Source organism: Ananas comosus, linkage group 14 (assembly GCF_001540865.1).
Source record: "Ananas comosus cultivar F153 linkage group 14, ASM154086v1, whole genome shotgun sequence".
Lineage (NCBI taxonomy): Eukaryota > Viridiplantae > Streptophyta > Magnoliopsida > Poales > Bromeliaceae > Ananas > Ananas comosus.
This window is the reverse complement of record NC_033634.1, coordinates 10,365,904-10,379,105: the sequence shown is the minus strand read 5'-3', so window position 1 is coordinate 10,379,105 and position 13,202 is coordinate 10,365,904. Positions and strand designations below refer to the sequence as shown.

At 37.7% G+C, this 13,202-nt stretch overlaps 1 protein-coding gene across 2 annotated transcripts in view; it reads left to right on the top strand.

Annotated features, from left to right (window-relative positions):
- The window catches only part of LOC109720275 (auxin transport protein BIG), a 33,795-nt gene continuing 21,534 nt past the window's right edge, over positions 942 to 13,202 (top strand). Inside the window, exons 1-2 of one of the 2 annotated variants that reach the window (XM_020247268.1) lie at positions 942 to 1,288; positions 1,407 to 1,513. In XM_020247268.1, the coding sequence (XP_020102857.1) occupies positions 1,039 to 1,288; positions 1,407 to 1,513 (357 nt within the window). In that variant the 5' untranslated portion in view covers positions 942 to 1,038. Of the gene's footprint in view, positions 1,289 to 1,403; positions 1,514 to 13,202 lie in introns of both variants that reach the window. The other variant, XM_020247267.1, reaches the window with a different exon arrangement.

Here is a 13,202-nt window from a genome sequence, read left to right as displayed (position 1 = left end):
TTAAAATTTTAAAGTTTGGATAACGGATTCAAAATTATTTATAGTTTCGACAAAGGGCGTTTGGTTCGGCGTAAAACGAATCGAAAAATTATTTTCGTTATGAAAAATAATTTTCTATTTGTTGGTTTAACATAAAAATATTTTTCTATAAAAGTATTTTTACATATTTGAAAAAGAATTGAAGATTTCATTTTTTGCTGTTATTTGGCGAAAAACCTAAACTTAAGCTGCGTAAAATTTATTTATTTATTTTTTCCACCAAATCAAATAAATGTTAATTTTTTTCCTCAACCAAGCAAATATTGATAAAAAAAATATTATTGTTATTTTATAAATCAAATACTATAAAAAAGTATTTTTTTTCACTAAAAGTATTTTTTAATAAAAAATTATTTTTTACAATTTGATGTTGAACTAAACAGACCGTAATTTCTATTGGCTTTTTATATTTTTAGAATAAACTTCAAATACCACCTCTGTGGTTTCGCACTTTTTTACTTTAGTATCCTTTAATTTAAAGTGTATTAAGTTAGTATCCTATGGTTTTATTTTTATCTTTGTATTAGCTTTTTCGTTAATATTTCTTTAAATTATATAAAAAAAACTTCAGATATCCTATCTAAATTTCACTTTAGTACCTTTTAGTTTTAATTTTATAGTTAATTTAATGAAAAAAATTAGTGAAATTGATAAGAAAAAAAATAAAAATAAAATAACAGGATACTAAATTGATATATTTTAAATCACAGAATACTAAAATAAAAAAAAATGTGAATACACAAGGGTGGTGATTGAAATATTTTTTTTTTTTTTTAAGGGAAAAACAATCTAATAATTGAAATGGGGTATAGTTTCGACAAATTATGACGTCATTAACCGACTTAATCCACGTATAAAAATATAAATCGGTCCCTCGCTTTACCTCGTCTTTCCCATTTCTCTCTCTCTCTCTCTCACTCATCGCTTAAACCCTCACTGCGTCGATCGCTCATCGTCGACTCCCTCCTAGGGTTTGGGTAAGCTCAGGGATTGATCGCGATGGCGGAGATCGCCGGGCTCGTCGAGATCCTCGGCGAGGAGAGGGCCCCGAAGGATCTCGCCTCGCGCCTCCGCTCCGACGCCGCGCGCCCGGGGCTGCGGCGGCTCCTCGCCGTCCTCGCCTCCGCCGCCGACGCCGCCGCCGACGCCGCCGCCGCCGCCGATGGGTCCGAGAGCTGGACCCGGGCGCAGATCGACGCCGTGGTCGCCGCGGCGCGGGCGATCGCCTCGGCCGTGCTCTTCGCCTCAGGTATGACGACGCCGGATCCGGTTCCTGCGATGTTGATTTGTTCTAGGATTTTGATTCGGTTCGTCTTTGGTTTAGATGGATCATCATCTTGACGCTCTTGGTGTTCTTGATTCAGCAGTGGAGCAGGTGGAGCCGGCAGTGGCGACGATCTTGGGGAGGTCGGTGGAGTTCTGCATCAGTTACCTGGAGAGATCCGCGTTTGATGGAAGCGACCTCGGATTGCAGGTTTGTGTTAGTGGGTTTAAATTAGAACGCTTTATCGGACGAAGTTCTTTTCCCTTGAATTGAGTAGTCTACAGTGATATGCTCTTTTTTTTTGTTCATTATGTTGTGCTTCCTCATTCTTGCTACCTGAATTGTTAATACATGGTGTTTCTTGCTCCTTAAAGAGAGAGGATTCTTAGGGTTTTGCTCAGTGGATTTATATTTCTACTGATTATTTGAAGACAACTAGTAATAATGGAATCAGTTTCCTTTCATTCTTCAGTGCAATTAGGGTCAAGTCAGTAAATAATACAAACACATCATTCTTGACTTCATGTGATCTGGATATTGTTGGTTTAAAGCACCAGCGATGGCCGAATATGTACGTAATATGTTTGGAATAGACTCCTCGTTGTTCCCTTTTCTTTTCCCCTAATTTATGTAATGCTATGTTTGATTTTCAAGATGCTTTCTTTTAGCAACTTGGCATCGATGTAGTTTTTGGTTGATTGTCATGTCCTGCATTTAAGTGTGTGCAGATGCTGTGCGGCCATGAGACTCGGATCTTCTGAACATTGGCTAAACCATCATATATCAAGAGTGGAACATTGAACCCAAATAATTTCTTGAATCTTAAGCTGCGGTGACTGACATGCATATCAACATCTTATTCCGTGGAAAGTTGTGAACAAAATGGCATATATTGTGAGATCCCCAAATTATAATATATATTGAATAGTGTCAAGTGTTGTAGCACAAGCAATCTCTTTTAGAGCAACCATCAAGAAACTCTGCTTAATTTTCATTGTTGTCTTATGTTTATAGAGGTGATATAATGAGCAGAATGCTGAGTGAGTAACATGACATTCCTATAGTATATAATAGCATGATGGCACAGAAATATAGGATAACGACACAAAATTATAATATAGGTCTAAAAAATACACTAATAACCGAGTGTCATGTGTCATGAATTAATATGTCATTTATCTTCTCTAATGTCAGTCTCGAGGCCATTATACATATAGAAGTGGTTCTTCTTCATAAAATATTCTGTAGTAGGCATTGGAATAAAGATGCAATCATGATATCTAGGTGCCAGACACTTCTCCAGGGTCACACCCAAATTCAGGATTCCGAGGTGGCACCGTACTCGATGGGAAATTGGAAAATTTTTATTTATCATTATCATTGTAATCATCATATAAAATATGCACTGTGAAAACATTTGCGACACTACAAACCAGTGGATAGGATAAACCATCATATGAACTATATTCGTTTTACATAATGCATGTGTTATAGCATCATCATCATCTTCAATTTTTTTTTTAATTGTCATAATGTGCTCATTTATAGCAAAATATAACTTTATATAACATCGCTTGACTGGCATGCTGTTAATCATACTGTATGTAAGTAGTGAACCATACTTGAATGCTATAAAATGCGTATATCAACTATTTTGAAAAAATTATCATGTTTTAGTTAAAATTGTAAATATCAAGATTAGGTGCATTATGTTGCATGTTAGTTCATACAGATGTAAGATAAAATATTATAATGTAGTGAAATTTGATAATTGTAGTTAATACGTTTGGCATCTCATTGCAAGTACAAAGCTTTATCTGATGATTTTTGAAGTAAGAATTGTGTAGGTAAGTATAACAACATTTAGAGTGCCCGTAAATTAAGGAATTTCAAAGATTTTGTATGACCAAGCTCCCATTAAAATTAGGGCTGGCAAATAGGAACCTAATCAATGAGAACAGAGATTAAATCACTGAAAATAATTGAACAGACCGTATTGCAGTTGCGTACTTACAACTGTTTAAGGCATCAAAATTTTGGATTCACAATTGATAGGATAAGTTCATAGCATAGTATTTGCATGCATAATGCTAGATCTTAGATTATTCAACAAAAACAGAATGCCAAATAATTATGAGTAAGACCACCATTTAGATTGCTTAGTAATTAATAATTTGTGGAGATAGTGTAGGGAATCTAGGATGTAATAAATTGAAATTTCATAACTATGTTTGATATGCTTGGTATGCTGTGTAAGTTAGATCTCATAATGTTCAACGAAAATAGAGTACAAAATATACTGAAAACCGTTTAGATTTTACTTAGTTCTTTCTGAAGTCGCTTGAAGGCCTCTCAACCCTTTATCCCTCCCTCCTAGCCCACAAAGAAAGGAAACTCACTATACTAAGGAATTTGAATATTGTTGCATCCATCTGAGATCGAACCTGGGATCAATTGCTACAAGCTGGGTACTGTTGCCATCAAATGCTATGATAGTTAGATAGCCAGTTAGAAGTTCAAAGCCAAGAAGCAAAAACCCGTAGACAATGAAAAAAGGAAAAAAAGAAAAAAAGGAAAAAAAAAAAAGGAAAAGAAAATGAGAAGAGAGAGTGAGAAAGTCACAATTGTTTTTACTTGAAGTTGTGGGTTAGAAAAACTGCAAATTCTGAAAAACTTCTCTCTGACAGTTGAATCTTAGCCTCTGTTTGATATCCCATGTAGCTATTTATTTGTAACTTCTATTGTTGTGAACTATAGGTGTCTTGGTTAAACTCCTAAGGTTCTAAATCTTATTTGCTACTAATGAATTCATATGTCCGTTTTTGGCCACCTTTGTATTATTTTACCTGTTCCATCTTCCTCATAGATCAGTATACACAAAACCTGGCAGTTAGATAGATTGAGCTGATATCTGTCTCTTAATATGTAGGAAATAAATTGTGCATTACAAAATTCACGAGAAATTCGTCTTCTGTTGATAAGTTGGATGTCCTTGAGTATATTACTTTAAAATTGGTATAAGGAACTTCTATATAATATATGAATAGAGTATATCTAAGTTTCTAACCAAACTTGAATTAAACAAACATTATAATGAGAGAAAGAGTTGATTAATTCAACTTAAAACTTTATCATAATAACTTTCTACCTTGGGAGTAATGCTGATCTTCAAAAATCAATGTAGGTATGTAAACCTACTAGAATCTGAAAATCTGAATGCATTTAAACATACTCATTTCTGACCTGCTACTGTTTCGTGTTGTGGTCTATCAAACTTGAAATTCAACTATCGTCTGGAAATGTGTTGCTTATTGGCTAAGGATGTTTATTCTTCATACTTTGTAGCAAGGATTAAAGTGTCGTGGCATGGGGGCGTGCCGGTTGTCGCCTGGCAAGGTACGACACAGGTACGCTTTCGTGCCAACACTTGGCACGCTTCCGTGTCAATGGATACGCATGACATCCTAGTGGCATGTTTTGGCACGATTTTTTAAATTTTGTTGTTTGCAATAAACTCTTATAATGCCATTTTGAAAGCTTTATGTCACGCCTCGGGCCTTTTTTTGAAAGAACTTTCGTAGAAGTCCTATTTTGAAAATAGAGTTGGCGTATTTAAACCTTGCTCGAGACATGCACAGACCCGCCACACGCACAAGATATACTTGTCCACACGGACAGAGTCTTCCCTATACGTGCACGGTGTGGAAGCATAAATAAGTAACCACAAGTAATCAAAACAAGGAGTTTCATTATACAACTACTAATAAATCCAAAACCATAATTCAGAATCTATTAAATCACTACAATAGGAAAAACCCAAGTGTTATAACTAATACAATACTACAAACTGAATCACCAAACCTCCATATGAAATAAATATAGTAACTAAGAATGAATCCAAAACGAGGTCTATAGCACGAGCTATCTAGGCGCTAACTAACTGCGTCCTCAGACCGCACCTCGACCCGCATTGTCAGCAACACTTAAAAAAACAGTGGGGTTGGAAATATATAAATATGTTTCCCAGTGGGGACAACCAGCCGACGAGGGCAAGCCGCACTCACTGGCAAACAAAGGAGTACGATAAGTAAGGTGATTGCAAATAAGGAATAACCAACTGCAGTAACAAAACAGATAGGTAGATAAATATCATAAAGTGGAACACAAAGTAATGCTGCTACTGCAAACACGAGTCAAGGTACTGAACATGAAGAATATAACCAATCACAGTAGCAAAGAAATCAGTAAATAACTGTCATGTTGGAATATACTAAGAGGCATCGCTACTGTAAACTTAGTCACATGCCAGCATCATAGAGACACCAACTACAGTAGCAAGATGATGAATAACAAAATATCATAAACCACTAAATGAGGGATGCTGCTATTGTATGCTAGACAACTACCAGATACTATGCACAACTCAAATAGAGATATTATGCATCAACTGGACGTGCGAGTAGTCCAAAATACACACAATCACTGTGGCCGGTCATAAAGGCCCGGCCTAAGCTCGCTCGAAGACCAAAAATCAAGTACCACTCCGGAGGGACACATCAACCCGCACCCAAAGTCACTTTGTCTAAGTGCTGTGTATATCAAATTTGGGGGTGAGAACTTAAGGTGGCGAACCCTGTCTAAGAAACATCACCTCCCACTATGTTGGCAACTGAAGAATCCTGGGTTAGGAACCCTGTCTAAGACTCCTTCGGTGCTATGCAAGCTATAGTCATGTGTGTATGCTCAAAGCTCCAATAATTTAGACTCAACAGTCAAATCACTGTCAGTAGGCGATAGTAGGAGCCAAGAGATAATCTCATGGATGCCAACAAAAACACTAAGATCCATACCCTCTAGGTCAACCAGCATGCTACACTACACGGGTAAATGGAAAGGTAACATTAATGTAGATAATCAAGGTGAAGCATGCTGAAACCCAATCATGATAAGCTAAGTCATCTGACCCTGAGGGTCAATTCTGAGGAAGTTAACACTGACCGACTAGGTTAGTCTCATGGAGTAAATCGTCAACTACCAGGTCAAGTATCATAGGAGATGAATCAACTGACTAACGTAGCCACAACTCAACAGAGAATATACACCGATCTGCTCGGTCAATTTCACAGAAGATAAGTCAATCGACTAATATGGTTATAACTCAACTAAGAGTAAATGCCAATCTATCATATCCAATCATAAACAGGTGGGTATTCCACCAAATCACAACCTACTCTACATGTGGCACACGAGCTAAAGGAGAGCTCAATACAATAATCAACATTATAAGCAACAAGTAGAGTGAAACTATGTACCGATGTGAAGTCAAGAGAAGTTGTCCTACTTAGTCAATATATAGAATAGATCAAGCAGAAGGAAAACAAAGTAAGATACAACTTTACCGACTTCGGAATGGAGCACCCACCTCACCAAGTATCCCAGTTTTCGACTCGACCGGTGTATCTAATCGTCACCTGTACAAGACATGCAATCACTGATCTGTCGGTGGAGGAAGCAATATCGCAGCGCCTCCCCGATGGATATCTGAAACCAGATTAAAGAGTAAGAATAGAAAAGAACACAATATTTGTATGTGGAAGAGTCTGTATATTAATTCTCTCTAAAACTGGAATGACTTACAAGAGCCAGTAGGGCCCCTATTTATAACCTTCCCGCTTACAAGAAGATAAGAACAAAATATTTTGAAAATAACAACTTTATTCTTATTCTAACCGAAATAGTTGAAACCACCTTGATCTTATCCTAACCGAATTAGTTTGAACCGTTTCGATTCATATCTTAACCGAATTAGTTGGAACCACCTTGATCCATATCTTAACCGAATTAGTTGGAACCATCTCGATCCATATCTTAACCGAATTAGTTGGAACCTCCTTGACCTATATCCTAACCGAAGTAGTTGGAACGGCCTCCTCCTTATCCGCAACGATTGAGACTTATCCGGATAGTTTGATCGTCCCAGATCAATCACCAAATGCCACAATAAGTATCCTATGTGTCCTCTACATCAATCCGACATGTTCAACCTATACTACGTATACCATGGTGCGATCGAAACATCAGTTCCACAAATCAGCTTATATAGCTAAGCCCAAACCAAGTCGACTCAACAAGGAGTCACAACAGCGTGACCACAATCTCAGGATGCACCACTTTAGGTGTCGAGACAATCGCACATTAAGTTCTCAACAAACTGAACGATAACCGCCGTATAAAGCCACAACCGAACCTATAGGTACCGTTCCGATGATTCGAACACCACTTTGGTGGTGAACCATGCATATGCTGAGTAAACAGCCCTAAGATGCTAACAACACAGTCACATCACTACTTGGTGACATATAGTCACCTACAATTTGCCACGACACAAACGGAACATCGGATATTTTTACCAATATTTCGAATACGTCGAAATCCGTATAAAAAATCACCAGGATGCCACTTCACCTCACGTAGTGTCTTGGGTCACACCGAGTATCTCCAAAGTCCAAATCACACCCGCTGTCCCTAAACACCACATTTTAAGTGTTGGGACAGCCGCAAATAATACGCGCATCAATGGGAGCCACAACTCCAAAACTAACTCAAACCATACCGGGGTGCTTATTTCGGTATCGGAACCACCCACAACACGCTTGCTGCCACGAAGAGTGTAAACCATGAGGCCAAACCAACCAACGAGGCTCGCCAACAAATCCGAACATCAACAACATCGATTTCGTGATAATGAAATTGAAAATCGCACTATCCATCCGATTTCGGCTCGATTTTGTGTCGTTTCGCACCAAATCAGCAAAGGAAAGTTTCCAAATCTCGGACAGCAAGTCCAAAGTCCAAACGTCTAATATTGCCAAACACTGCTGCCCAACAGTACCCACGATGCACAAAGCATTGAAATGTCCAAGTCGCCCCAACATTACACATAGAGCATCATTTATAGTACAACAATGGGTTTCTAGTCTTTTACTGGATTGGGGCAAAATGAGAGTAGTCGAATGGCACAAGACGCACTTTTGGCTGCAGCGAACCAGCACCGGAGTCACAACGACGATTGCCGGCCGTTGGAAAGTGAGAATAAGCTATATGGGCTTGGTTCGAGCACCCGATAGACTCGCGATTCCACCGATGGTCCGAATTACACCATTGAGGTGAGCACAACATAGAGGAAAGCCCGACGATCAATGTGCTCACAAGCAAGGTTTCAAGTACCCGTCGATACGGGCCGTATCCACCGTACCATACCGTGCCAACAAGATACCGGCACGATACAGACCCCGTGCCGATGGCACAGCTCAAAATCCTCTATTCTTTAAATTAGTAAGTAATTTCTTCAATAAAGTTCAAAAGATGTGATAAATAGACATAATAAATAGTTAGAATATTTTGTTGCTAAAGAAAATAAATATTTCATTCTATTATGTGTACTAAATTAAAGCAATATATTGATATTTTAAAATTTGCTTAATTAATCGTCGCGATGAAATGAATATTATAATGTTAAAAGATTTGTATGAATAGATCTCACAACTTGTTTTATAATTTTTAAATATTAATTTTTCTATCAAAGGATTTTAATAAATAGTTGCTAAAAAGGATTCAATTAAAAGAAATTACTGAACAAATTGATAGATGCTTATTCCTAGTTAATCTAGGTGGCATTTATCCCACCACCGCGGCCGTGTCCATAGACCCGTGTCAAGATTCACTATGGACGGTTCTGATGTAGCAGAATTTCATAATAAAATTTACTGAGATGAAAGTATATAATTTTACGCCTAGTAATTTTGATATTTTATATATTTTTTAAGTCGTAAAAAAAAAGAAGGATAAAAGTGCAAAGAATTGATTCAAAAGCCTTTACTAATCTACTTTAAATCTATTATTCTTACATGAGCTGATATCTTAAGAGTTATGTAACGCGTGTACAATCATATAAAACTACGATGATGAGGGTCGAAGTGGCCTAAGGTATAGTAAGCTATTCATCTAGCCAATATTTATAATTAATCTTTTTAAATGTAGTAACCGAGAATAACTTTACCTAAATGAATTTTCATAAAGAGGTGCTTTAGTCCCATGCGGGCACAACATTAGAAGCGGCTCACTGCGACCACCGGGATATGACAAAAATAGTGCTCGACAGTACATCGGGTCCACCACTAGATACTAGTAAGTCCTATAATGGGATCCCCTTGGTGGCTGTTTGAACAGTATATGATGATGTTTGGGGATGTGAATTTGCATAACGTGCAAATTTATTGGATCGGAGTATTTATTCAAAAACACAGCGCTGTTCACGTGTCTAATATTGCCGGATTTTTGAGGTGGAGGTAAATTTGAGGAGGCAAAACACACCTAGGGTGAGTTTGGGTTTGAATTATGAACATGAGGGATTAAAATTGCAGAATTTTGCAACTTTTTTGCAATAAAAAAAAAACAAAAAAAAGAAAAAAAATAAGAACAAAAAAAGAAAGGAAAACAAAAAAGATGAAACAAAAAAAAAAAAGAAAAGAAAAAAAAAAAAAAAAAAAAGAAGGGACAATGTGCGAAGGGTCATCATTTCATGTGACTGACCCCATGTAAAACTAACCGGAGTGGAATATATGTGACTCAAAGTTTCGCGGAACAATCTAAATATCTGTCGAAAAATGGCAGCCAATTGAGCTAGAGAGATGAAATCGAATGAGGACTACTTGAAAAAGTGCGAGTTTATTGTTAAATTGCGCCAGATTTTTATAAGGCGAGGAGGCGCTACATAGTGGCAGAGTATACACTTAGCTGTGGATCGCTAGGAAGCAAAAAGGAAGCAGCTAAGGGGCTGTTAATTTATTACAGTAAAGTAATATATATAAATATAGAGTAGGGCTACTATACTTTTATGAGTATTAGAGCCTTCATACTCATAAGTTGTTTCTCGATATTGGAAAGCGTTCCGAATCGACGATGACCACTCTCCGTTAAATATGATGCTAGAGTATTGAAACTTTTTAGAAAATAAATTTTGTAATTTTTGAAAATCATAATAAAGTCTCATCAGCGGTGGATAAAATGAAACGGTCCAAATCGAACGCGTCCTAGAAAAATGATGATCGAGATTCCTTCAATTTTAAGAAATTGGAGTATTAATTCTTTATCTAGGTAGTGAATAGAATTTTCGTATCAAAATTCAACTAATTCCGCATTCTTTTCAAACGTTAAACTAGCAAGTATCCATATCGCCGTTAAAAAATATCAATTTTGTCGACCTTTTGATCCGTAAGGTAAATAATTCGAAAAATTAAAAATTTGAATTCTAGAAATTTTAATGTCTTTAGATAATGTTTAAGCGCTATGGATCGTCGATTCGGCAAGCTCTATCATCGAAAACGAGTTATGAATACTGAGCGTATCGTAGCGCATAAGAAGTATAGTAAACGAGACTCTCTAATATATATATATTGTATACTTAAACAGTGCATATGTTGTAATATATATATATATATATAATATATATATATATATATATATATAATATAGTATATTGTATTAAGCCTCACTCCTAACCGTATCTTCGCCCGTCACTCCACAACCGCAACCCTCTCTGGCGTGTGATCGCCGGTGGTCAACACTCCGGCGAGGTCACCGATCGGGAACAGATTCTCTCTCTCCCTCCCTCACCTCCCCCTGCCTCATCAACTTCGCTCTCTCTCTCTATATATATAGCAGAGAGAGTGGTTGAATGCCTCTCACTCTCTAGTGGAAGCCAGCGCTGGCCACAACCAGCGCGCCATCACGCACCAGCCCCGCCACCGCCTGCCGCGTGCGCCGCCGTCCAAGCGGATAACCCCTCCTCCCCAACAGCAGCCCTCGCCGCGTGCCCGCACGCACAAGCATACGGCCCCCCGAAGGTCCCTCCCATGGCCAGCACAGGTAGTCCCCTTCTCCTCTCCCTCAGATCCTCGCTGGACCTAGCTGCAGACCCTCCTCAGCATGGCTACGGTTGTTGGTGTTAGTGCTGTGATTTTGGCATCCTCGAGCCGAGCTAGCTTCTCACGGCAGCCGGCCGTCGTAGCCGGCATAACGGCAAGCCCCGGCATCCCCACTGTACTCCAGATCATCCTCCCCCAACATTCTTGGGCCAGCTAAACTCCTAGGTGTATTTTTTTGCTGCTGCCACTTGCTCTATGTTGAGCTCCTTATCTTGGCCGAGTCACCTATCCCGGCCAATCCACGCCCTCGATGACCATTCTGCTGGTGGAATAGGCACCCTGCATACTGGTGTTGAGTCCGTGCTCCCCCTGCGTTACGGTAAAGACTCTCCTAATGCGCCGATGTCATTCGGTCACCTCACTCTAATGCTCGATTTTTGACCCCTTTTAAATGTTTGGTGTTCATTGTTATGGTGGCTGACTTACAAGTCTGTGTGAGCAAGGTTTAAGTGGCGCGTGGCCGGGAGTCTCCCGAAAAACTTTGTCCTTTTTTTGTTCACGCATACGGCACCCGCCGTGCCGAGCCGGCGCGAGTGTGACGGTCAAAAAATTCTTGTGTGCCTGGTTATGATTTGTTACCTAGGATTTTAGAGTTGTTAATAACTAAATCACACTATTCTATTGCTAATTTGTTTTTTTTATTCTGTTGTTTCCTTCCCTCCCTTATCTTTAATTTATAATAATTCTAATCTTATCTATTCTAGAATCTAATCTAATCCAATTTAGAATTACCTAATGTAATCGATAAAATCTAGTCAAATCTAATCTAACCTAGAATCTAATATAACATATATTTAAATTTATCTATTCTAATTTATAATTATGAAACCTAATCAAATCTAATCTATCTATTAGAGTATTAAATATAATAGAATATAACTAATTAAATTCGATTTACGCAATTCCAAATTACCTAAATTAATAGTTTAAAAATTAAATTACCTTCTTTAATCTTACATCGAATCTAATCTAATCTATTTTATATTTAAGTTTCCTAATCTGATTTAGTCTAATCTAATCTTATGAACAAACTAATGTAATCTAGAATTAATTAGGCTATTTCATTCCAATCTAGAATTTGTAAATTAGCATAAGCATAAAATAATTTTGATTAGTATTATTAGATATATTAAAATATATAGTTGATTATAGTAGATTATATAGTCAATTTAATTTGACAATACCAACCATATCTATACTAAAATTATCAAGTAAATCTTGTATCTGCAGATGACAATATGCAATATAATCCACTGCGACAATCTATGTGAAATTAAGCAGTCATCTTTTTGTAAAGATGTAAATTTAAATTTAAATAATTATTGTACTTCTGAATTTTATTATTGTATTTTAATTTTTATTCTTTATGAGGTATAGTTGTATTTTACATATAAGAAAGCTTACCAGTATGTTAATTGGTGAGTATAGTAAGCTATATATAGCCAATATTCATAATTATTTGACTAAATCTTTCAAAGTAATATTATAAGAACCCGTGCCAAAGCATGCCATTAGTAGAATAGTAGGTCATACGTATCCATCGACACGCAAATGTGCCACGTGCCGACACGGAAACGTACCAGTGCTATATCGTGCCAAGCAAACAATGGCACGCCCTCATGCCACGGCACTTTAATCCTTCGTTTAAAGTATCGCTCCGTGCCGATCAACACGGGGGGATACGTATAGTGCCACCACTTAAGGGGCACGGTACAGGGGGCATCTCTTTTGGATCCCCCATGCCGTTGCGTGCCTTTTGGGTATCGCGGCACAATGCCGTTGCGTGCCAAGCAAACAACGGCACGCAACATTTTAAGTTTTAACCTTTTTTTTCTTTTTCTTTTTTGGTTTGGGCCTACTTATAGATTTTTTTTTTTTTGCCACACACATATCCCTCCGTCTCCTTCTCTTCA